The 25,067-nt window shown below is 48.2% G+C and overlaps 1 protein-coding gene across 1 annotated transcript in view; it reads right to left on the reverse strand.

Annotated features, from left to right (window-relative positions):
- Nucleotides 1–4,280: 4,280 nt before the first annotated feature.
- The window catches only part of ZNF438 (zinc finger protein 438), a 136,451-nt gene continuing 115,664 nt past the window's right edge, over nt 4,281–25,067 (reverse strand). The window contains exons 6-7 of the mRNA XM_040988071.1: nt 6,124–7,804; nt 4,281–5,127 (exon numbers count right to left, since the gene is read on the reverse strand). Coding sequence (XP_040844005.1) covers nt 4,497–5,127; nt 6,124–7,804 — 2,312 coding nt within the window. The 3' untranslated portion in view covers nt 4,281–4,496. The remainder of the gene's footprint in view (nt 5,128–6,123; nt 7,805–25,067) is intronic.

A 25,067-nucleotide genomic window follows, 5' to 3' on the forward strand; every position in this document is an offset into this window, starting at 1 on the left:
CGGAATGGGAAGTAGAGCAGCTGGGACATGAATCAGTGCCCAAAGACGATACTGAAGCCACAGGTGAAGGATTAGCCAAGGCACCACCATGTGGGCCCCCGCGGTTGCATTTTTATGATGGTGGTAACCATCATCATGATCAAACATGATACAATGAACATTTCACCTCCCCAAGTCAGAAGAGAAAAAGTGAAAGCACATGCTTTCTAGACTGCATTGCAACCTAGCTAAGCTGTTAATATCAGGAATGTCAATAGAAAGTTGAAGGTAAAACCCAAACCAAACCATGTTCTAGCCCATCCCAGTTTGTCTACAGCTGCCTTTTTTCAGGTGCTTCCTATGAAGGGGAGAATGGGAAGCAGACAGCTAAAGCAGAGCATGTCAACGGTCTGAATGGAACCAATGGGTCCAAATCTGAGCATTTCAACAAATACTTAAAGGGGAACCTTTTTTGGGAGGTGGGCAGTGATTATGTCACTAGGGCCCCAGCGAAAATGGTGCTGGCTGGCTGGGGAGGGGAGGAGGAACGTGCAGCCTCAGAAGGCCATGGAAGGCGCCCAGGAGTTCTCATTATTTATGGCATGCTGCTGAGGACACAGCTTTCCTTATGAGGAGGCACTGGTGAGTGCAGTTCGGAAGTGGTTCAGGGTGAGCGAGAGAATGCAACTCGAGGGGACATGAATAAAACTGGCAGGCAGTAAAACTGCACAAGTCTAAAACTTGTGCATGAAATAATTTAAGGCTAAACACAAAGAGGAAAAAAATCAAGTTTTTTGGACAATTTTTCAAGAAGTAACATTTGTGTGCTGAGTCCCAGACCCACTGTGCCTGGCTGCCTTGCTAGCTAGCCAGCTGCAGGTTTGGTTCTGCATTGGAAGGTAAGAAGCAGCTTTGTCAGTGCGAGCGGAGGACAAGGACTGACTGTGTGCCAGTCTGGATAAGGTCCTGGACCTTTGAGGGCTCTGGGCTCCAGTCGGCCCTCGAAAGCTTGACAGCCCAGGCTGTGAGGTAGTCAAGTCCACCAGCCACGGGTTCCTGCAATTGTGGGGTAGGTTGGGTCATGGAGCTATGGGGACGGGCAGGTTGGGGTCAGAAGAAGGCAGTGGCTGAATTTTGCTTTCTGTAGTGATGATTATGTGGTTCTCAGTTGAGGGTATTCCAGGCATGCTCTGAGCTGTATCCCAAGATGCTGGAGCTGCATTATTCGCTTTTCCTCCTACCTCCTCTTTCCCAGCATACTTACTGCAAAGTAACCAAACTGCAAAGGGCTACTATCCCCACTGTGACACAGGAAGGTGAGCTCAAGTCGAGGGCAGTAAGCAATGTCTGTATTCCAGGTGGAGCCACACATTGGCGGGCACTGCAAGAGTCAAGTGTGATTTCCTGGTGGCCCCTTCTCTCCATGGAATAGTACCATGAAGAGTTGCCCACAGCGTGTGAGGCCACCAGGGCTGCTGCTCTGAAATGTCATGTTTTAAAGAATATAAAAAATGAGCAATTTAGAGTTGCAGAGCTACAGAGAGAAACACACCCACGGAGAAACCTTCCATTTGCTGCTTCATTCCCCAGATGACCACAAAGACCAGGGTTGAGCCAGGAGGGCAGAAGCCACTTCCAGGTCCAAATCCTTGGGGCTAACTATCACTGCTTTCTCAGGCACATTAGCTGGGAGCTGGATGGGAAGAGGAGTAACCAGGACACAAACCAGAGCCCTGCCTCCATGGCTTGATTTCAAATGTCATAGTATGAATCCCAGCAATATTCTGGTTGCTGCCAGTTTTGTAACACATTTGAAACCAATCTCCTCTCTGCCTCCCTGCCCTCTCCCTGCCCCCTTCTCCCCCCAAAAAACAACATGACAATAAACTAGGAACTTCATTGAGTGATATGGTTATTGCATGGTAATCCCATTACTAATCAGAGTTGTCCAAACCACAGAGTAGAGTTCTGACTTGTGAAACGGTTAGTGTGTGATCCACTGAGAAGGTGATGGTAAAATCTTCAAAGAGATTTCCATTCCTGTCCTTACATTCTAAGACTTATAAAGATGACTTCAGGGGGCTGGGACCATGGCATAACAGGCTAAGCTTCTGTCTTCAGCACTGGCATCCCTCATTGGTACATTCATGTCCTGGTTCCTCCACTTCTGATCCAGCTCCCTGATAATGCACTTGGCAACTGGTGGAAGCTGACCTAAGTATTTGGACCCCTGCACCCACATGGGAAACCCAGAAGAAGCTCCTGGTTCCTAGCTTTGGACTAACCCAGCTCTGACCATTGTGTTCAGAGAATGAACTAGTGGATGGAAGATCTCTTTCTTTCTCTGTCTTTTCCTCTCTTTATAATTCTGCGTTTGAAATAGAAACATTTTTTTAAGATGGCTTCAGACTTACTAGCTGCTCCTTTAGGATGTGTTTTCTTCCTCTGGAAAGTCACTTCTTCCAGTACAGGAAAAGGTGTCAATGACTGGGCCAGGCTCCATTGCTGTTGTGATTCCTGCTGGTTTCCCAGGAGAAGACCAACCATTTACTCTTGACTTTCAAAGACAACCTGTGCGCGTGAGGCACTGTGGCAGCAAGGACCGACGGCTTGGGTTCTGCAAAGCCCTGGAAGGAAGGGAAACAGTGGAGACACCTACACATCTAGACTGAACAATCTGGCTCCCCTTCTAAATTGGTGCCAAAGACTTGAAAATACCATTTTTTTTAAACCAAAAGTTTTTATTAGTTCAAAGTCCCAAAAAATGCTATGATTTTAATACGAATTATAGCTATAAAACTTGCCACCTATTGTCTAATGTACTCAATGTGCATTTAAGAAAATAACAAAATTATCGAAAACGTGAGAAGGGGAAGGACTAAATCTAGAAAACATGGATTTTAAGTTATGGTAAATGATCTTATCAAAACTATTGTTCTAGGGCCTTGCTGCGGTGTAGTAGGCTAAGTCTTTGCCTGTGGCACTGGCATCTCACGTGGGTGCTAGTTGTAGTCCCAGCTGTTTAATTTCTAATCCAGCTCTGTGCTAATGGCCTGGTAAGACAACAGAAACTGGCCCAAGTCCTCAGGAACTTGTACCCACATCAGGAGCCCCAGGCTGCCTGGGCCAGGCTAGGTTGCAGCACCTGCCAACAGGAGCTGGAACTGGGGGCAGACTTGACTGAGCCAGGCTGTGCAACTTGCTGGTGGATGCAGAGATAAGGTTAACCAAGCCAGTCTAGGGGCAATGGGTGCCGGTCTATGAGCCCTGGGGGTGGAGGGTGTCATGGGGCTCAGGTCTCCTGGCTCAGGTCTTTGGACCCGCCTGCATGATGGGCACTGTGCCCGTGAGCCTCAGGGGCAGGGGGTCTGGTGGGACCCAGGTCGCTTGGCCCTGGGCCTTGTGCCTGCCTTCGAGAGCTGGGCCTTCTCAGTGGAAAAGACAGAGCAGTATACAACATGCCCTGATGCACATGGAGAATATGGTAGCCCACTGGGGCCTGCAGAGGACATCTGGTACCATAGCAGAGGAAGAACAGAACAAATTGGACAACCACTCCAGCAAAACACTGATAGCAAAATCCTAGGCAAATGTCGACTGTGTCAGCCAATGGACTTTCAAAGTGTTTCCGTGTCCTTGGATCACAGAGTTCGACAGCATTTCGGAACTATCCAAACCACTTGGGCAGAACCCTCAGCACTGGGACCCTGGGTTGCTATTAGGTAGCCATTCCCCTTCCCCGGGTTCTGGGATGGTTGGGAGGCTGGATATGGCTTCTTCCCTTATTTCCCTCCTTCTCCCAGAAACAGGAAGAAACAGAAAATTTGGAAACAATGATCACAACTAACTTTCCATCCTTCCCACCCAGATCAACTAAGTAAACATCATAAAAACAAACAAACAAACAAACAAACAAACAAACCAGAAGCAGCCCCTGGCTTCTAACTTCGGATCAGATCAACTTAGATCCGCCTGTTGTAGCCACCTGGAGACTGAATCAGTGGATTTCTCTCTCCTCTCTGTGGCCCTGGCTTTCAATTAAAAAAAAATCATAATAAATAAAAAAACCATTACCAAAAAACCCCCATTACTCTATAGCACATTATAAAAATAGATCAGAGAATTTAATATGCCAATATTCACTGTCTAACTCAGTATCATGGTTGGAACCGAAGTGGTTCTGTTCCCTGGAAATTGTTCATATTTGTTCATCTACGGAGGCAGAAAAGCTCTGAGCCAGGGGACTCCTGGGCATATGCAGCTGAAGAGTACCTTAGAATCTTCGACATTTTAACCTCCAGCTATAGATCTTTTTATTTCTTCTGAAATAGACTATGCTGTTAAGAATCCATTGTAAAAACCAGGGTGCATGTGGCTAAAACTATGCATTAAGGACACGTTTTATTTCATAAGAAAATAAAACCACATATAAAAAGTACTCCTGTCCCAATCATGGGGATCCCAACTCCTTGTGCAGCTTTCTTGTGACCTCCCCAGAAGGCCTGAGCAGGTGGGAGTCAGCCGAGCTCCAGGACCTTCTGCTTGCCCGTTGGGCTGGAGAGCTCCATCACGCCCTGGCGCGAGCAGGCGCTTAAGACAGCCCAGAGCATGGAGGGATCCTCGCAGTTATGCTGGCGCGCCCAGTGCAGAAGGAGCTCCTCCTTCCGCACCAGCGTCTGGGTGCACAGGATGCAGTGGAAGCCAGAACTGGACCACAGCAGAACCGAGTGGGAGCTGGACGTCCCCGGGACCTGTGCTGGCTCACTGGTTCCTGGCTGGGTGCTCTCCTTGCCCGGGAGGGTTTCAGCTCTGTGCTGATGGTGCAGGTGGAGCTGCCCGCAGAGTTGGGGGACTGCTGTAGGATAGTCTTCCTCGGGCTTGGCAAGTTCCCCTCTTTCAGGCCTCGGTGTCTGATCCTGGGGCGCAGTGGCATCCTGCTGTTTAACCAATTCTTCTCGGGCACCTCTGCTTCCTGCTAAGATCCCCTCCTGGTGCCCACCCTGAATCTCCTCCCCGTGAGCGTAAAGCAAGTGAAACTCCATGTCGGCAAAAGATTGGGCGGTGATCTGACAGCGGCCGCATCGGATTTGCAGTTTGACCTCTTCGCCCTGGCTGCTGAGAAGGTCTTCCGCGCTCCACTTGTTTTCCCTGAAAAGGCCAGAAACAGTTGCCGTGAGATGCCGTGGGCACAACTCCTCCTCTCTGCCCTTAGCCCCAGGGATCTGAACACCTCAAGGGGAGGAGAAAGTGCGGAGGAACGGGAGGGGATGGAACACTGGCTGCCCGGGTGGCGACTAGGCCATGGTCACGCAGCACCAAGCTTGCTCTCTGCTCATCCCCCTGCCAGGAAGTGGTGCCTTGCAAATGGGAGATTCGAACCTGGTTAGGCCGAAAGTGCAGGGGTAGGGGGTCAGCTCTGGGCACTGGAGCTGTGTGCTCAATGCAACAGATCCCTTGCCACAGGGGCCCAAGGACAGGTGATGCTGTTTAGATGTAAATGCCGCAAATGTGACTTGCAGGGAAAGTGAAGGGCAGAAATTGCTTGTAAACTATTAGGAAATGCCTGTAATAACCCACAGCTTCATTTTCTGATGTAAGTATACTCTATCACAACTGCCCGCAGGACAACTTACAGTATACTTCAATAGACTTACTATTTAGTTGATGAAAAGTGGGGAGAGTGGTGTGGGAGCACCGAGGGAAGCAGGGAGGAAGGAGAGGTGGGGAGAAAGAAGGGGAGGGATAGTGTTACCATCCACGGGTTCAGAGCTCAAACGCCCACACCCACGGCAGCTGGAACTGCGCTAAAGCCACCAGGGTGCTGGAACCCCGTTACTTGGGCCACCTGGCTGATTCCCCAGGTCTGCATTTGTCAGGAGGCAGGAGCCTGAACTCGGGCTTGGGATTGCGGAGGAGGCAGGTGTACTAATGGCTGGGTTACTCGTCCGTTCCCTCTTCCCTTCCGTGCCACACTCTTTAAAGGGCTCTGAGCCTGGCTGACCAGATCAGAAACCCAAGAGAAACGAGATTGGCTACCACAGAGCCTACAAGGATTATTTATTCTTTTACAAACTCTTCCGCCCGGAACTGCAGTCTTCACCCTTCTGACCCTCAGTTGGGGCACTTCCCTTGTCCAGTGCTCACCTGTCCAGGGAGGCCGCAGGGCCACGCACAACGGCCTCTGTATCCTTGCTCTTGGACGCGTCCCCGAGCTGTGGATCGCTGGGGGCAGACTCGGTGCTGATCACCACCCGGTGCACTTCCTTCAGGTGGCCCAGGTAAACGCGGATGTGCCCGAACACCTTGGCGCAGAACTCGCAGCACATGAGCCTCTTGAGCCGGCTGTCGCCATGGTGCAGCCGCATGTGCGTGTTAAGGCTTCCTGCGCGCACATATGCCTTGCGGCACAGGCGGCAGCTGTAGGGTCGTCTGTTGGCCGAGTGCGTGTCCATGTGGTCCCGCAGGTGCTGCTTGAACTGGAAGTGACGGCTGCAGACCTGGCACCTGTGGAAGGGTTTCTTCACACCGCACAGGCCATTCCGGAACCCGGAGATTGGTCTGGTGGATAGGCTGCTGTGATGAGAGTGGTATTTCGAAATGGGTGAGCCGTCCGACATGGCGGCCTGTCCTAGGCTGCCGGGAACCTGGGCTTGGAGTAGAGTCATGGAGGATGCCAGGGGGGCCAGGGTGGGTAGCACGAGGACAGGTTTGGGCATGATGCTCCGGTACCTGGTCACAGCTCCGGGCTTGGGGTCTCGGGCTTCCTGCAGGTCTGGCTTTGTTCGTTCCTTCCCATCTCTGCCCTTCCTCCTCCTCCCCTGGAATGTCACCGTGTCCTCGGGTGCCTTGCGCTTTCTGGCTCGCCTCTTGGCTGCACCACTACTTGGTCTGGCTTTGTGGTTGACGTCTGGTTTAGGGGCTGCACAGCAGGCTCTTTCACCCAGGCTTTGCTTGGGCACCTGGGACGTGGGCATCTCATTGACCAGAGCTTTGACAGCCTGGGGGTACCTTTCTGGGTTGGCCGTTTTCTGCTCACAGTCTGCCCGGGGTCCCAGGAAAGGATGCTCTGCAGGGCAGGCCTTTGACTCCAGCTTGGAGACCACCACTGCTGCTGTGGTTGTCCTTGTTCTCACAATGGGCAGCTTGCCCCTGGGGACTGGCACCCATGGCATGGCACTTGACATTGTCACAAACTTTCCCAGGTTGGATGGCGCTTTACACTTCCCACTGGTGACACCAGGGGGCTTCCGGGATGTTCTCCTGTTTGTCAGGGTTGCTTCCCTGGGGGTCTCGGTAAAGGGTTGTTTGACAGAAGTAAGGGCTGGGGTGGCAGGACATCTGTTGGTGCCTGGAGGGTTAGGGTCTCCATTGCTGTCCATTGCACTCGCTGTGGCCATGCCCAGAATGGTGGGGTCTGGCTCCAGTGAAGGAACTCGCTGAAGTGCCCTGGGCTTGGCCCTGTGATTCTTGGGAGGGCTTAGGCTGGGTGTCTTTCTGGATCCTCTGTCACTGGTTGGGGACTTTGTATACCGCGGGATGGGCAGCTTCAGGCCCAGGGGTTGTCTGGGTTTCTGTCCTGGCAGTGCTGCAGCTACTGGGGGCAGGGCGACAAGAGAGAAGGTCCCGTCCTGGCCAGAGACCTGCATCAGAGCGTAGTTCTGGGTGGGCAGCCCCAGGGGCTTGGAGGTGAGTGCTGGTGGGGGGCATGGCAGCACCCGAGGGGGCAGAGCTCGGGGTGCAATCTTTGGGGCAATGGCTCTGAACTGTCTCTTGCTCTTGGATCCTCTCCCACCATGCGCCATGTCAGGAGGCTCACTGGGTTCACCTGCAACGATATTGAGTGGTCACTGGGAATTCAAATCCTCAGCCTGTTGGTTCTGTCAGGAACGCAGGATCTACTTATCCTCTCCCATTCTTCTGGGCACCTGCCGATGACCTTCCAAGACCCACTCAAGTCAACCCCTGCCCGTCTCCCCCAAGGAAGGATGTCCTCCTCCTCTGGAGTTCCCTCGGAGCCCCAGCCACTTGTCATCAATCACAGAGCTTGCCGATGGCCAAGACCTGGCCCTGCTCATGAGGAACCTTGCGTTCCAGCCTCCCCCAGCATCACAAGCTGCCAGCTCTCCCTCTGGCACAGCCTGCCATATACTTTCCACACCTGCACTGCTTTCTCAGTTGAATCTGAAGCTTGGGATGTGTGAGGCATGCATAGCATTCACTTTGGTGGCTCTCACTCTGTCTCCAGCATGAGACAACTGCTGCTTGTGTTACACTGGGTTGTCACCACTTTGGTGGTGATGGTGTGTGTAGGGGGGGAAGCGGAGGGAACTCCCACCGCCTGTGACCCCCTGGCAGTGTGATGTGCTTCTGGGTTAAATGCCCAGCTGGTGTCCTTGTTTTCCCCTGCGACTTGTGAATTGCTTCTCACACCTTTCAGACTTGTTTATGTGCTTTTGCAATTAAATTGCTGCTTATTTAAAAGGCTGATGTGGCATCTAAAAGAAAAAGTCAAAACCAAAGGATACAAGGTGATAAATAGAGAGGTGGAGACAAAAAAAAAATACACGAATCCCAAGGAAAGAGGAAAAAGCCCTCTGGGATAGTAATTGGAGCCTCCATCCCCCATTTTTTTGACTAACAGAATAACAGCTCCTTCTTTCCAGGTCCATTGCCCTGGCCTAACACCAACTCCTCCTGCCTCAAGAGAACAGGTAAGGAGGTACCCTGGCACCCTTGTTCAGTGGGCTGAGCCATCTAGCCTGTCCCCAAGACCTCAGGTCGCAAGGCCTGGCTGCCTGGCTTCGGCTCCCGCTGCCGGGCACCTCCTTCCACTCCCGCTTCATAAGTGGCAGGTACCAACACTATCCTTGGGATGTGTTCTGCTCCCATCGGCCCTTTCAATTAGATGCGCAGACCTGCCGTCAGGGAACACGGTAAGTAAACCTCGCGCTGAGCATATGGGCATTTATAAGTGACATGAGATAAAAAAAAAAGTTTTTAAATAGTAGTATTTCAGTCCAGGATTTTGCCCCTGCTATGAGGCTGGCAGTCAGTTGTTGATACAATGTTTTGTTTTCGGAACATCTGAATGTTGTAGACAGGGGTCCAAGAACTGCTTGCTGGGGGTGGGCATGGTGATACAGTGAGTTAAGTTTCCTCTTGCAGTGATGGGCACCCCACTGGCAGAGCACTGGCTTGAGTCAGATCCAGCTCCCTGCTGATGTGCCTGGGAAAGCAGCAGAAGACGGCCTAATTCCTTGGCCCCTGCCATCCACATGGGAGACCAGGATGGAGCTCCAAGTCCTTGGTTTCAACTTCATGCAGCCCAGGCTGATGTGGGAATGAACCAGTAGGTTGAAATTCATTTTCTATCTCTCTTCCTCTTCTTCTGCCATTCTACTTTCAAATAAGCCTTAAAAAAACAAAACCTATGAATTTTGGGGGATCAGGCATGCAAATTTGATGAAACTGACCAAAACAAAAAAACCATACAAATCCAGATGACTCAACCTTGACTGTAAGACCTACAGTTTACTAAACTGATAATTTTGGCAGGAAGTTGATTCTGTCAGCCACACTAACATTTCCTGAGTAAAGGAGTGTGGCCACAGTTGGAGTGAATTAAATGCTCACCAACTTGTTTTCAAAAAACGAATAGCATTTGGGGAAGAAAAGGCCTGTTCTGACCCATTTTACCCAGTGGCTCAGCTGAGGCTATGACATGACAGGACTGGTGCTACAGGTCGGAAGGGCAGGGCCTGCTGCTTTCTTTCTTCGTTTTCCTACCAGAAAGCTTAGGAGGAAAACTCCCTGGTCACAAGTATCACAGAAGTCAACATAAGGGGCAGCAGTGCTTGCTTCTTCCTGCGCCATGAGCTTGCACTTCCTCAGTTCTGCCTTCGCAGCCTTTTTCTTTAGCAGGTTTTCATTGTAAGCCTCGCTTTCTCATCTCTTATGGAGAAAGAACTACAGAACGTTCTTACTAAGGCCATGCAGCTGGGATGAGCAGGATTTGCAGAAAGCCAAAAACCAATGATTGGTTTTGGTGACCTTGAGATAAAGCCTATCAGTTAGGTTCCTAATAAGCATCTGTATATTTACACACAACACAAGAAAAGTTGCTAAGAGATTCGTGCATAGTTTTTTTAAAAATAATTTTTAAAATATTTTTTCTGAAAGTTAAAATCAGAGAGATTATTCTTGCAAACACAGGTTCATTCCCCAAATGGCTGCAATGGCCAGGGCCAAAGACAGAGCCACTAACTTCATCTAGATCTCCTGTGTAGATGGGCCATCTTCCACTGCTTTCCCAGGCCATTAGTAGGTGGTTTGGAAATGGTTTGGAAATGGAGCAGCAGGGATTTGAACTGTTATCCATATGCGATGCTTTCATTTAAAGTGGTAGCTTAACCTGTTGTGCCACCATGCTGGCTCCAAATTTTAAAAAAAAAGTTTTATTTATTTGGTAGGTACAGTGATACAAAGGGGGGCAGGGCAAAGAGAGGAGGGAAGAGAACATGAGGTGTTTCACCCACTCATTCACTTCCCCAAATGGCTGCAGTAGCTGGGGCTGGACCAGGCTGAAGCCAGGAGCCCACAATTCCATCTGGATCTCCTAGGTGCTCGGACTATTACCTGCTGCTTCCCAAGCACACTAGCAGGAAGCTGGATTAGAAGCAGAGAAGCCACAACTTGAACTGTTGCTCCTCCATGGGATGTGCTTAGCCTGCTGCACCACAGTATCAGCTTTACTTCTAGCCCTCGCTACTTCTTTACTGACTGAGCAAAAAGGCACAATGGGAAGAGCCAGCTCCAGAGCTGTTTCCTCCATTAGAACCCTCTTGAGACATGGGGCAGGTGATGTGTCACAGCCTGCTCATGCATTCTTGGCCCATGTTCTTCAGCTGCCCAGAGTCCTTGCAGTAGTCTTTAGTTCACAGGTCTTTGGGGGCAGGCATCAGGGCCGATCCTTGGCCTCAGCTTTCTTATTCCCCACCTGCCAACAGTGACAACCCCTCTGCTATTCCTTACACATGCTGGGCATGCCCTTCCTTAGAGCCTGGCTTGGCTGCTCATTACCCCATGGTCCTCATGCTGAATCCCTAGTTCTTACAGAATCCCTGCCTCACAGGGCCTCTCCCCTGGTGTGCTTGTCTCACCACTCTATTTAAACCCCAGCATCTGTCAGAATGAACACCCAGCTAACTCTGCTGGCTTTAACTTCCTCTGGAACTCCTGGGCCATCTAGCACTGATGGCCTCTTTTCCCATGCTGGGCTGAATACATCTGCTTTCAGGGCCTAGAAGAGCATCCAGTGGGAGAAGGGATTCCATAAATACCTGCTGAATTTGTTGAGTGTCAATAATATGATCCAGGAGGTAACTACTTTATGCACGTGGCCTACAGAGCTTTGTAAAGGGGCGGGAGGAGGGCAGTGCTTACGAATCACTAAATATTTCAAGATTTTCAAAATGCAAAAGCAAACAGAGGCTTTATCCTTGGAGCCCCCTCCCCTGAATCCCAATCATTTGGTTGCACAGCAAGTAAATGGGCTGTTGGTGCCAATGATGAAATAAATCATTTGAGAAGAGGGGACAGGTGAGGTGGTAAGAGAACAGAGAACAGCCACTGAAGAGAGTGCTGCCAAGGATTCAGGCAACCCAAACAGGGGAAGTTCAAGATTCTGGGGAGTATAACCAAAGCAACAGGACCTCCAGTGGGTGAGTAAAGCTCCAAAGCGTGGGGAGTGATTGGAGGAAATGTGCTGTAGTAACCAGTTCCAGGCAGGTCCCTAAAGACGCAAGTCAGGAAGGGGCTTCCAGAGGCTCATGGCAGAGTGTCACAAAGTGATAGCTGATAGTTTAAGGTTTCTAGAAAGAAAGGGAACTAGATAGACCCTACATAGCTGTGTCAGAGGGAGGGTGCTACTGAGGAAACACAGAAAGCTGATGTACTGTGGCTCATCTGCCTAAGCCTCAGGCCCACAGAAAGGAGCAGGCCAACTGGGGCTGTGCACTGAGGACAGCCCTGAGGGTCTCAGGCTTGACAGGCCTGCCCACCCACTCCGCTCCCCTCAGTGTCCCTGTGCAGCAATCCCCATGTGTCGGCTCACCGACACATCACCTGCAGCCTCCCTCCCACTTGGGAGACCTGGGTGCAGTTTTTGCCTCCTGGCTTCTGCCCAGCCCATCCAATCTTGGCTGTTGTAGTCACTTGGAAGGAGTAGAAGCCATAAATGGAACATTTCTCTCTCTCTTCTATCTACCTGCCTCTGTGTCACTCTGTCAAATAAATACAAAGAAAAAAGGAATCCACAAAATCAGACGCTAATCATAAAGACTGTCTGGAGCAAAAGGGATATGGCTTGATCAGGGAACTCCACCTCCCCAGACCTACCTGCTTCTGCATTAACACACATAGGGTGAAAGTCAACAGGGAAGGGGATATCGGGTCCATCTGTGAGGATGGTTAAGGGCAGGGAAACAAACAGGTACATTGGGAAAAAAAAATACAAAGCAACAGAGAGAGGGCAGAGCACTCTAAACAGAAGGAACAACTCAAGGAGCTGCTCAGAGGTGTATCCAAAGGGTGTTGAGGACTCAGTCACCCAACATGTGATGTCATGGTACATGGCACTTCCAAAGCAGGATGAGCCAGGACAACCTCTCAGAGATGGGAGATTCCTGAACACCACTGTCTGGATGGGAAGACGGCAGGTTCACACACACATGTCCTGTCACAGGGGGTGGGGTATGTCCATCCCACAGGTTGCAGAGGGCCTGTGGAATCATCTGGTCTGGTCATTGCAAAACCATTCCACGCAGGACTCAGAATCCAGTCAGTGGGTATATTGGGCTGATCTTTTTTTGCTCAGCACCTTTGTGTGGCCTGTGGTTGAGGGAGAAAAGGGAGATTAGCCTTTGTGGGGTTCAGGGACTAGGATACCAGAAAGTCAGGAGTGGGAGAGGGGCTTATATCCCACTAACGCCCCTTAAAACTGGCTTAGGAGTGCACAGAAATACTTGCTGAACAAATGAAAGAAAAAAATCAAAGTTTGCTACAATGATTTTTTTTTTCTAAAAAAGATGTTCTTAGTTGAAAGGCAGAGTTATATAAAAAGAAGAGAGAGATCCTCCATCTACTGGTTCACTCACTGTATGACCACAATGACCAAGGCTGGGCCAGGCCATAAGCCAGGGTATCACCTGGGTCTCTCATGTGGGTAGCAGAGACCCAACAACCTGAGCCAGCGTCAGCTGCCTCACCAGGCACATTAGCAGGGAGCTTGATTGGAAGTGGAGCAGCTGGGACTCCATTTGGCACACACAGGGGATGCCAACATCGGCACAGATGGCAATTAAACCTGATGTACTTCAGTGACATTCTTCAACTGAATCTTATTTTTAGTTTTTTTTTTTTTAGATTTACTTATTTGAAAGGCAGAGTTACAGTTAGAGAGAGAGGTCTTCCATCTTGTGGTTCACCCTTCAAATGACTGCAAGAGCCAGGGCTTTGCCAGGAGCCCGGGACCCAGAGTTTTTCAAGGTTTCCTATGTGGGTGCAGAGGCCCAAGCACTTTGGCCATCCCCTACTGTTTTCCCAGATGCATTAGCAGGGAGCTGGACTGGCAATGGAGCGGCTGGGACTTCAATAGGTTCATCTACGGGACACCAACATCTGTGCAGGTGGAGCTTGACATGCTGCACCACAGTGATGGTCCCCACCGGATCACCTTTTCACAGCTATGTTTTGAGGCATCTTTGTGATGAGGATTTGTCTGATGACCGTGTCAAGCCAGACACACAGAAAGCAGCTCCTGGCTATTGTTTTCCTTGACGACTGAGGCCCAGCACTGGCTGATGGTTTGATGATCTGACAGATCTGTGATCTTCTGAGGCGAGGCCCCGACAGGTGCAGGCCTCATCACCCCTGAGGACAAGTGGAGTGAACTTGTGGTCTCTTAACCACAAGAGGTGGAGATCTGCAAGGAAGGTCAGTTATGCAAGCATAACTACAGCTGATTTTTTTTTTTTTTTTTTACTATTAATAAATTAGTCTGAACAACAGGAAACCCTGGAGAGGCTAAAAATGTCAGTATGCTTTTTAAAATGCTTAGGTACTAAGATTATGACTTCTTGGCCACAAAACTACCACAGTGGTTTATTTGGCTACAATGTTTCCAAAGGCCTTTTACAAATGGTGTGATGGGGGGAGGGAACCCTCACCTGTAGCTCCTAAATTACGCCTGAGGAACTGGGCACTAAATAATAACAGGAAGGTTCCACTGACATTCGTAATTTTTGGAAATCCTGTGAAATTACCTGGAACAGGGTTTAAGAGACACTCAGGACTTGCAGGTACTAAACATGGACTTTTATGAAGTGGAGACACAAAGGGCAGAAACTGAACTCGTTTTTTGCACAGGGACTCGGCAAGGATGCTTCACATTATGACTTTAAATGTGAGCTGGTCTTTGCATGGTAAGTGAATTAAAATAACGATTTTGAAATAAAAAAAGACATTTATGGTTTTCAGGAACCTGATCTCACTGTGGATTACTGGGAAAACCATGAGGTGACGAGGCCCTTAGCAGGGCTTGGAATGTGGCGGGCCAGGCCCTCTTAACTGAGTCCTCACCCAGATCCTGCAAATATCTACTGTTGGGTGCCTTTTGCAGGTTTAGAAAAACAGAAACACGAGGCTGGAGGTGGTTCAGAAATGAGTCACCGAGTCCACCCAGCCCAGATCTCTTCCCTTCTTACTCAAAGCCAGAACCTTCCTTTTCTTTGTCCTCTCCTCCAATGTGAAGAGTTGAGGTGAGGAATGACATACAAAGTTGCCATTGTGACTCCCTAAATGTTAGAATATCTCTGAATTTTAGGGAGGAGATGAAAATAACCTTTGATCTAGGAGTGGCTTATCCAAACATGGCCACTGTGGTTAGAGGACATGGACATCTCAGAAAGAATCAGTGGGGGATTATAGCACTTGGAGGTGAAGGCAGATTTTCCAAGTGGCTTTTACACTTGCCACTTCCCTGACGTAGGATTCTGACCAGTTGTCAGAATGACCATTGTTGTCATTCCCTCTAGTGGGGGAAGGGGGTAAAAGTCTGGGCCTTTGCTTGCTCCTGAAGAGGAAAGCACACGGCGGAAGAGGATGTCCCTGGTCTAGGGGCACGCCACAAGGACCCAGGAGAAGAGCAGTCAAAAGTGTGACCCTGATGGCTTAGGTGTTCTTCCTGTTCCCCTGAGCCCCAGTTTTGGTTTTATTCCTAGATGTCTATTCTCCCTCTGGCATGGCTTTCCATAAAGGACAGCTATTGCAGTTGCAATTCTGACTCGTTTCTGAGGTGGTTACAGCACACAGGGTATGTCACTGGGAAGTCTGGTATAAAAGGAACACTTTGTGAGCAAGGGGTTTACAGCTTCAGCCTGTTGCAAGTGACATAAGCCCAACTGACTACTGTATGCCATCTCCGCAGGCTGCACCGAGCACACGGGGATGGTGGCAGTTGCCCTGGGAGGCATGTGGGTGATGGACACACGTCTTCTGTTTCTAAGGGCTCACGGTGGCAAACAGCAATACTGGTTCACATGTCTGAGCCACTAAGACCTCCCAGCGTTGTCCTGTTTCAGACTCGGATTCCAGGAAAGGACAAGTGAGCACGCTTCCACTGGCTCGTTGGCATCCTAAGTCTCGTGTGGTCCATTCTCCTCGGCACATCTGTTCTGCTCGGCAGAGCCACACTCGGCGAAATTCCTCCTTCCCCTAACACCAGGCCCCTTCCTTGCAACACAGGCCATGGACAGTCTGCTTGCCAAATGGGAATGGGAACCCTCAATTTTTTGATCAATAGACTTTTACTATCTATACTGACTTAAATATAATCCTTGTGATAAGAATACTGTATGAGGCTGGCACCATGACTTAGCAAACTAAGATTCTACCCAGGGCATCAGAATCCCTATGGACACTGGTTGGAGTCTCATCTGCTTCACTTCCAATCCAGTCCCCTGCTAATGTGTGTGGGAAGGTAGTGCAGGGTGGCCTGGGTCTTTGAGTCCCTATATCCATGTGGGAAACCTGGAAGAAGCTCCTAGCTCCTGGCTCCTGGCTTCCTGGCTCTGGCTGTTTTGACACTTCATTCCCACATGAGCCCAAGCTAGCAGCTCGTCAGTTTTTTTTTTTAAGATTTATTTTCACTTAAAAGATTTACAGAGATAAGGAGAGATACAAAGAGAGATTTTACATCTGTTGGCTTACTCCACCTGAGGCCTCAATGGATATAGCTGAAATGATCTGAAGCCAGGAGCTTCCTCTAGGTCTTCCACATGGGTGCAGGGCCCAAGGCTTTGGGTCATTCTCAACTGCTTTTCTAGGCTGTAAGCAGGGAGCTGGATCAGAAGTGGAACAGTTTGGTCATGAACCATTGCTCATATTTGAAGCTGGTGCTTGCAGGTGGAGGGTTAGCCACTGCACTAGCCCCCTGCTATTGTTGGTTTTCCAGATCAAGATTTCTGAAGCTGGTAATGGCAGTGCTGGAACTTGAATCCTGGCCCATCAGAGTCCAAGGGCTCCTTTCAGTTATGCATGGTGACTGTGAGTCAGTCTGTATGGGTATGGCCCCCGTCAGCTGCTCTTGAACATTCCAGGGAGGAAAGCCAACTCCCTCAGAGGTGTTTGACTATCAGGGACCCTGTGACCAACGCTAAGAGCTTTGGCCCTGCCTCTGGAGGGCAGTGTGGGCAATGGCTGGGGTTGGGACAAGGACATCATTAAGAAAAAAACTTAAAGCGGTGGGCCTTTTCGGTGAGGTGGTTAGGTTGCCACTTAAGGATGTATGGACTCAGGTTGGAGGCATGGCTGTGCTCCCCGCTCATGAGAACTCTGGGAGGCAGCAGGTAGCAGGCTCAAGTACCTGGGTCCCTGGCACCCACCTAGGGGACCTGGCTGCTGGGCTCCTGGCTTTCTCCTGGTCAGCCTCGGCTTTGGAGGCTTTTGGGGAGTGAACAGGGATGGGAGATCTCTCTGCCTTTGCAGATGGGAAGGAAGAAGAGGGAAAGGGAGGAAAGAGAAGCAGAAAAAAATAAGCTTAAGATAGCATGAGGATGAAAAGGAAGAATTAGGAGGAACTAAAAGAGGAACTAAAACCCTGAAAACAAATTGCATATGCAAATACATCATGAATTAAAGAGGAAACAGACATTTTTCAGGAAAGAATTTAAAAGCCAAATTGCCTCAGGTATTAATGGTAACAAGATATTAAAATAACAGTGTGTTCTGTCAAATTTGGGTAACTGATTATTCTTTTGAGGCCACAGCATTAATGTCTGAAGTAAAGAGAAAGTCTGAAAAGCTTTTTGGATACTGCTGTGGCATAGCAAGTAAAGCCATGGTGTGCAATGCTGGCATCCTGTAGGAGCGTTGGTTCAAGTCCTGGCTACTTCACTTCTCATCCAGCCTTCTGCTAGTGTGCCAGGGAGAGCAGTGGAAGATAGCCCAAGTGCTTGGGCCCCTACACACATATGGGAGATCTGGATGAAGCTCCTGGCTTCAGCCTGGGCTGGCTGTGGCCATGTGATAGCCATCTGGAGAAGCAATCAGCAGGTAGATCTCTCTTCTCCTTTGTAACTCTACTTTTAAAATAAATAAAAGAATCTTTAAAATTTCATCAAAAAAGAGTGAATGAGATTACTGGAAAGGTGGGCATTTGCTGAATCAGCCGTGATCCCATGGAAACACCTCCTGCAAATCAGCTCCTGTGGGCTGCAGAGGTATGCCTCTTAGCAAAGCTTCACCAGCCAAGGCCAGGACAGAGCCTGGCTTTTGCAATCTCGGGTTTCCACAGTAGTTGGCCTGGGGAGCTACACGGGGTGAAGAATGCCTCTCCCCGAGTGGGAAAAGCACAGAGCCAGGGTTCTGACCTCAGGAGGGACATGTTGTGCCAATGTTGAACCGAGGACACACGTGTCTAATCCCACTCCAGCAGTGCCATCAAAAGTGACAGGCTGTATTTGCCCAGACGTTCTTCACAAGCCCTAATGCCAAGCAGGCTTCCTTTTGGCTGTGGGACCATTTTGGAGGGATACAGAAACCTACACTTTCAAAACAAAAGAGCCACACGACTGTGCCTTCCATCTTTACTTCTGATACAGCTTTGGATCACAAATCTCCATCATTCATCTTGGCTGCCAGCTGCTGCATTCCTCAGCTTTTGTGTCCAAGGTGTATGAAGGAGGGCACAGAGCTGGAAGGTCGTGGGTTGTTAAGGAATAAAGTATCCCTTCATTTTTGTGCACCTGCACCTGGATGGTTCCTTATTTTGTCTAGTCAAGGGCAGCTCCTTCATGCAGAGAGGCCACCTAGAATACTCACCACATGTGGGAGAAAAGCAAGAGCACTGGATATGACAGGCTGTGACATAACCAGACAGACATTGGCAGAGCTGACCAGCTATGTACACATTCAGGGTCACAGTGTGGGAAGAAGCAGGAGTTAGTTCTCCATCTGCTTGGTGATCAAAAAATGCAGTGGTCCTGCAGTTCCCCTGCCTTCTGCCTGCCTCGTGGGGATGTCTGTGCTCTCCGAAGACTTGGTGCCAGAGCTTCCCCTCGGGGAATACCACCCTCCACTATTTTCCTGTGGCAATTTGCATGGGGACCCTGGACCCAGGACTGGAAGCCTGACCCATCATCTTTTTACTTGTTCCCAACAGGCTTCCCTGTGTTTCTCAGTGGGCTGGTCCAGGTTACTCCTGTTCTCTCTCCAAGACACCAACTCTGCCCTACATCCAGAACTCTGTCTCTCCTTCATGACTTTGGACATGAACTGCATGGGAAAAAGAGAGGCCTCTTTGTGGGAACTCATTCAACAGTCCCTTTTTTTTTTTTAAGGTTTATTTATTTTTATTGGAAAGTCAGATTTACAAAGAGGATGAGAGACACAGAGAAACATTCTCCAACCACTGGTGCACTCCCCAAGTGGCTACAATGGCCAGAGCTGAGCTGATTCAAAACAGGTAGCCTGGAGCCTCTTCCAGGTCTCCCATGTGGGTTCAGGGTCCCAAGGCTATAAGCCATCCTCTACTGCTTTCCCAGGCCACAGCAGGGAGCTAGATGGAAAGTGGAACAGTTGGAACATGAACTGGTACCCATGTGGGATCCTGGCAGATGCAAGGTGAGGATTTAGAAACACTGAGTGATTACACTGGGTCCCCTTTTGTTTTTGATTACACTACACAAATAGGTTTATAAATCCTTCCTGGAGAGGATGAGTGAGGGTAAAGTAAATACGTGAATCCACATCAAGTCCTGCCTGGAATAAAAGCACATCTTAGAAAAAGGTTTCACAAGCCTGTTCTCCACTCCACTCCCCTGCCCCAGGCTGGCCTGGTAGACTCTGAACCCCAGGGTGGGGGGCTCCCAGCTCTCCGGGAGGTCTAACCCAGGCCTTGTCTATAGGTGGCTGTTATCTTTCTCTGCCTGTCTTGTCCTCAAGGGAACATATCTGACAGGTAACAGTTGAAAAGGCAGGGAGGGGGTGGGGGTGTGTGGAGGGCTTGCCGAGTTCACTGCCAGCTCAATCCCTAGCAGTCTTACCCAAGTGTTATTTATGAAGTAAACAGGCTGCTAATGGTTGAACCAGGAAATACAATGGAGAGCCCCCCTGTGGCCCCCTGCACAGGCCTCATGTCCACTCAAGGCTGTGGTCTTATCCCCATCCTGTTGGTCCCTACTTTAGGTTACGCAGACTTTTCCTGCCTCCATTCTCCCATGTCCATTCCCCTCCCACCCCTTACTAGGAAGCACAGAACCAAAGCACTTTGGCCAGGACACAGACTGTACCCCTGACCTGACACTTCACTTCCCCCTGCTCCTACTTCTCGCAGGGTCATGGAGCTGCCTGGAGTGACAGCTGGACTTGAACTTGGGTCTATCTGGCATCCAAGCGATCCTCTCTCCATTTCAGCTCATGGAAACCCTAGTGATGCTGTGCAATTCCTCTGCTTAGACGTCCGGGGAGTGCCTTGGGATCCATTGCAGGATCTCTCTGACTCTCCTTTGCCAGTAGGGGAGCGGAACTGTCAGGAGAGCAAGACCACACTTTCTCACTATCTTAATGCCAGAAATCCAAGTTGGGTGCATGTGTGTGGCCCAAGTTGTCCCCCCAAGGCAGTGCATGGGCTCACCCACCTGCTTCAGGCTCCTAACCCAGGTCTCCTGCCTCATGGACCTTGGAAGGCGGAAGCAGCAGCAACAGCTTGGGCGGCTCAGTTTCTACCACCCCTATGCGGGAGTTTCTGGCTCTCTGGCTGCTGCAGGCACGTGGGGAGTGAAGCAGTGATTACGAGTCCTCTCTCTCTCTCTCTCTGCCTCTCAACTGCATGAAGCAGAGGCAGTGATGAAACCTACACAGGGCGATCTGTGATACCCTGACACTCAGACATTGGTCTTCCTGTATGAGTAGCCAGCCTCTTTAGCACAGCCACAGGAAATAAGCCAGGTTTCTATCAGATTCTGATTGTTACAAAGCAACAACTGCACAGTCCACTTTTTGACACTTTCAAGCACTGGCAAGATACTTTTTTCCCCCTTGTTTTGTGTTTAAATGAGCAGAAGTGGAATAAAAAACCGCACCAATCACTACTCAGGTCTTCTGTAATTTTAGCCATCATACACATTTCCTAGGTGCTTTTCTAATCTGAAACCACCAGCTTCTATGAGATGACTGAAAACAAAAGTCTAGAAAGTCTAACAGATTGCTAATTTCCTCCCACCGCAGTGAGCCTTGCTCCTTCAGAGGACATCGGGGCTGTGGGGCCTGGTTTAGATGTGGGGTTCTCTCCTCCTAGTGGGGGTTGGTGGAGGGAGGGGAAGTTAAAGGTTCCTCAGAGATAAAAAGTCACCTTTGTTCCATGTGAGATGGGCAACAGGTGTCTGGCCTTGGTTCTACCCCTGCCCACCCAGAGGAGTCTGAGCAAGATGCTAATTCTTCATCTGTGCTGGTGGTGGTTTTCTCTGACTACAGCAGGGCTTCTCAGAGTAAGCTCTGCAAGAACACAGGGCAGGGTCTTGGTGTCGGTGTTGCTACGTGGGAGAAGAAAACTGGCATTGTTTTAAATTTCACATTAACAGCTACATTTTAAGAAGTTCCCACTGACAAGCAGGGTATTTTGGTATGATGAAGTATCAAAGAACAGTATCTACAGTGATCTGAAATAACAATAGAAATAATTCTTCCCTTTGTAGAGAGTATAAAACTGGATTTTCTTCAAACATCACAACCACTTATACAAGAAGGATCAGATATGAAGCTCCAGCTGTCTTCAAAGAAAAATAATAATAAAAAACACCACCACCCAAGTCAATGTCTGTCTTCTCACTAATTGTTTGTTTTCAAAAACACAATTTCACTAAATGAAATTATTTACGTTAGTGTATAATAAGCTTATATTCTTATTTTTCAATCCAACAAATTTATTTTCTACTCATCATGAATTTGATACACATGGATAGTTCAAATCCTCATTCACATTTGCTCATTAGAGTCTCCAGAAGTTTTAAGAGTGCTCAGGGGCCCCCAAACAAAAACTTTGAGAACTTTTCAACATTTCACTTCTGTCTTCTGACACTCTCTGTGTGTGTATGTGTGAATGAGAAGAGAGCATTAAAATGGGAAATGTCTTGATTTTATTATTAGTTTTTTTTCTTACATCTTTCTCACATTTGTCTCTTTGAGAATAATAGATCAATAGAACAGAACTTGGGTTACTAAGCATTAAAAGGTCATTCACCCTAAATAAAATACAAATCGTAATTAATATGTCACTAAAAGGCAATGTCAGAGTAAAAGATGAAGTAATTAGATGTTTGGGACTCCTGGGGTGTAGCGAGCCAAACTGCCACCTGTGATGTGGGTTCATATCCCGGCTGCTCCACTTCCCACCCAGTTCCCTGCTCATGCCTGGGAAAGCAGTGGAGGATGGTCCAAATGTCTAGGTTCCTGTGCACATTTGGGAAAGCTAGAAGAAGCTTCTGGCTCCTGGCTTTGGCCTGAGCCGACACTGGCCTTTTCAGTCATTTGGAATAGATGGAAGATCTCTGTTTCTCCCTCTATATAACTCTTCCAAAGTAAACAAACTTTTAAAAAATTAATCAAGTTCTTGAAAATGTAAAATATGTAATACTTTATAAGCTTTAGAAATTATGATCAAGTTGATGACTTTCATGTTTCCCATTGCTTTTAAGGGATATCATTACAAGATTCCCTTGGCAGTATATGCTTCTTTTTCAAACACAGAGCAGTGTTTTTAAAGGGCTTTTAGTACAAAATGCATTCAAACCATTTTAAGTTACTTAACAAAATGAGAATAAATGTTGCTGCTTTCAATGTCAGATGGATTCTGGGAATTTAAACACAAGCATTTTTTTTTTTAGGATATTTTGATGCCAACTAATTGAAAGATAACAACAATGTGTTTATTCTTCTAAAGGCATTGCCAGATTTATGAATTTCCACTCCTATTAATATTAGCCTTTTACAAACAAACATGCCTAGTCTGTGTTTTTGGCTCATACAGTACTGTAAATACCTCTGTCAGCCCACTTGGCTTTTATTCCTGCGCAAGTGATCACACAAACCATCTGCATAAATCAAGATGCAAGCATCTGCTATATGGCAAACGGTCTCTGGGGCAGATGTTTCCACCCTTGTGTTCGTGTCACCAGGACTGGAGACATTATTTGAACAGATGTAGGCAATCTGAAAGTTGGGTGTCCCACAGTGAAATGTCTCCAACTGTTTTCTATCAAAGTACATAAACCCTATTTGCACCTGCACTTATGTTAATGACATAAAGGCAGCAGGGGTTCTGACTAAGTGCCATGTGATGCTATGAAATATATTTACATGGCTAATTGGAACTTCTGAGAGACTGGTGCCCAATGGCCACCCAACACTGCTCCATGCTATCTGGTTGTCAGCCTGATGTTAAAGTGGTGGAAACCTGGCTTTTTCAAATAACCCACTCTCGAGCTGCATTTACTAATAAGAGTATCTTAAGCTCTAACATTTCATCCTGCAATAAGAATTCCTTTGGTGGAAGGTCTGTTTGAATTTCAAGCCACCCAGGTCATTGCTGTTTTGTTCTGCAAGGGTACGAGTGTGTTTTCCATTTATTCTTCTGTCAACAGCATGGCATGGTAATAATGCTCAGTGGTATTTTGCAGAAGTTATTATACAGGAAAGTTCCAATTTCTAACACGAAGGAGTTAACCAAAACCAGCTTCTAAATGTCAATTTGTATGTGGTCTGCAGCATAAAATGGTACCCGAAGTCCAAGAACAGCATTTACACCACTTGTTAATGTCAAAACGTTTCCATATGAATTTCATATATTTGGAAACATAATATTTTGGTAATACTCAGGGAGTGGTTTTTCTCCCCAATAATCAGGTCGCCAAGTAGTGCTGTCCATCAAATGGAAAAGCATCAAGTTACAGTGGTTCTCCTTTGCTACTGTGGAGTCCATGTGCAGAGAGAGAACTGATAATACTAGTTTTCTTTGTAGCTTTACTCAGCTAAGACACTTCTGCTCACTTTCAAATAATATACTTACCACGTTGTATTTATAGTATTAATTATGTGCAAAGTCATTATTTCTGAGTTCAAGGTTATACAAACTATGTTCTTACATCACAGATTCTCTTTACATACAGATTGTGTGTTTGTGAATTGGCTTACTTGCTGTAGCTCCTTTGTAACCCCCAAAGCAATGCTCATGGGATGTCTATGATTATGGATGGCCATGTGCCACCCACGTGCCATGGTCACTCAGGACAGTGGAGCCCCTTGACATGCAGAGTCCCAGCCAAGGTCGCATGAGGCAGCACCCTGCTTTCCTTGCCTTCATCCCTCCTCATGTTCTCCTTAGCACCATGTGGCGTTGCAGTGTGTGTGTGTGTGTGTGTGTGTGTGTGTGAGAGAGAGAGAGAGAGAGAGAGTTTGTTTTATGGGGGATTTCACTGTTAGTGCTGGCCATGGTCCTTTCCTAAGCATAAGAAGGCCATACTGGACATGAGCTCCAGGACTGTGTCTATGAGCTCAGTGTTAAGGAATCAGCAGTATACAGCAAATAAAATATCTTTACAACAGAAACACACAAAGAACAGGGTCGGGTACTGGATTCTGCCAAGCACGTTGCAACTTGGGACAGCCCTTCAGTGCAGTAATTGATAATCCAGTGTTCTCTGGGACTATGGAGAACACAACCACTGACAACAAAGGGTAGCTGAAATTACTTAACTGTGATGGAATAACCATTCTCTATGGAAAGCCAAGATAAGATCACACAGTGATCAAAAGTGAGCTGTCCAGGTGGTCCTTCACACACTGAGAGAGGTGGGGAGCTGGGGGGAGGAGGGAAAGAACAAGAACAGGAGGGAGACTCAAGAACAGGGCTTTCATGTAGGGTCCCCCAAAGCCAAGTTATGCTCAGACAGCAAGAGAAGATGCTGCTTATAGGTTCCATCTCCACAGAGGAAGACTCCTGCATGCAAGGTGGTTGGGTTCGTTCATCTCAGCAGGTGTAAGGGAACGGACCTGGCTTAGTCTGAGTTCTTCCATCTTGGCTCCTTACTCACTGACTTTTCAATGGCAATGCACATTTGTTAAAAGAACATTGGCTTTGCTCTGGCTTGGTGTTGCATCAAAACACAGTACCAAAACATTTTCACAGCACATGATATGATAGATACAAACTGACAGTGTGAAGCCTTTTCAAAGCTCTTTTACACCTATCTGAGAATACATTATATGCCAACATGCTTTAAACTCTGCTAAAGAAGTTCATGAAGAACTTTAGAAAAGAACTAAGAACCTGACACCAAGATCCTCTCATGTCCCAACTTATTTTCAAAATACCTTATCAGATAAGACAATTTAGGCTTTTTTCCCATAAAATTTCACGGGCAATGCCACATACAGCACAACAATGGGTGTGGTTTTTTAGTTGAATAATGAACAGGTTTTGAAGGTAAATTACAATTGCACAGCACATGCTTAGCTAATTGCAGTGGTTAGAGAGG

This window comes from Ochotona curzoniae, unplaced genomic scaffold (assembly GCF_017591425.1).
Source record: "Ochotona curzoniae isolate NIBS_2020 unplaced genomic scaffold, NIBS_Ocur_1.0 contig_4797, whole genome shotgun sequence".
NCBI classification, from domain to species: domain Eukaryota; kingdom Metazoa; phylum Chordata; class Mammalia; order Lagomorpha; family Ochotonidae; genus Ochotona; species Ochotona curzoniae.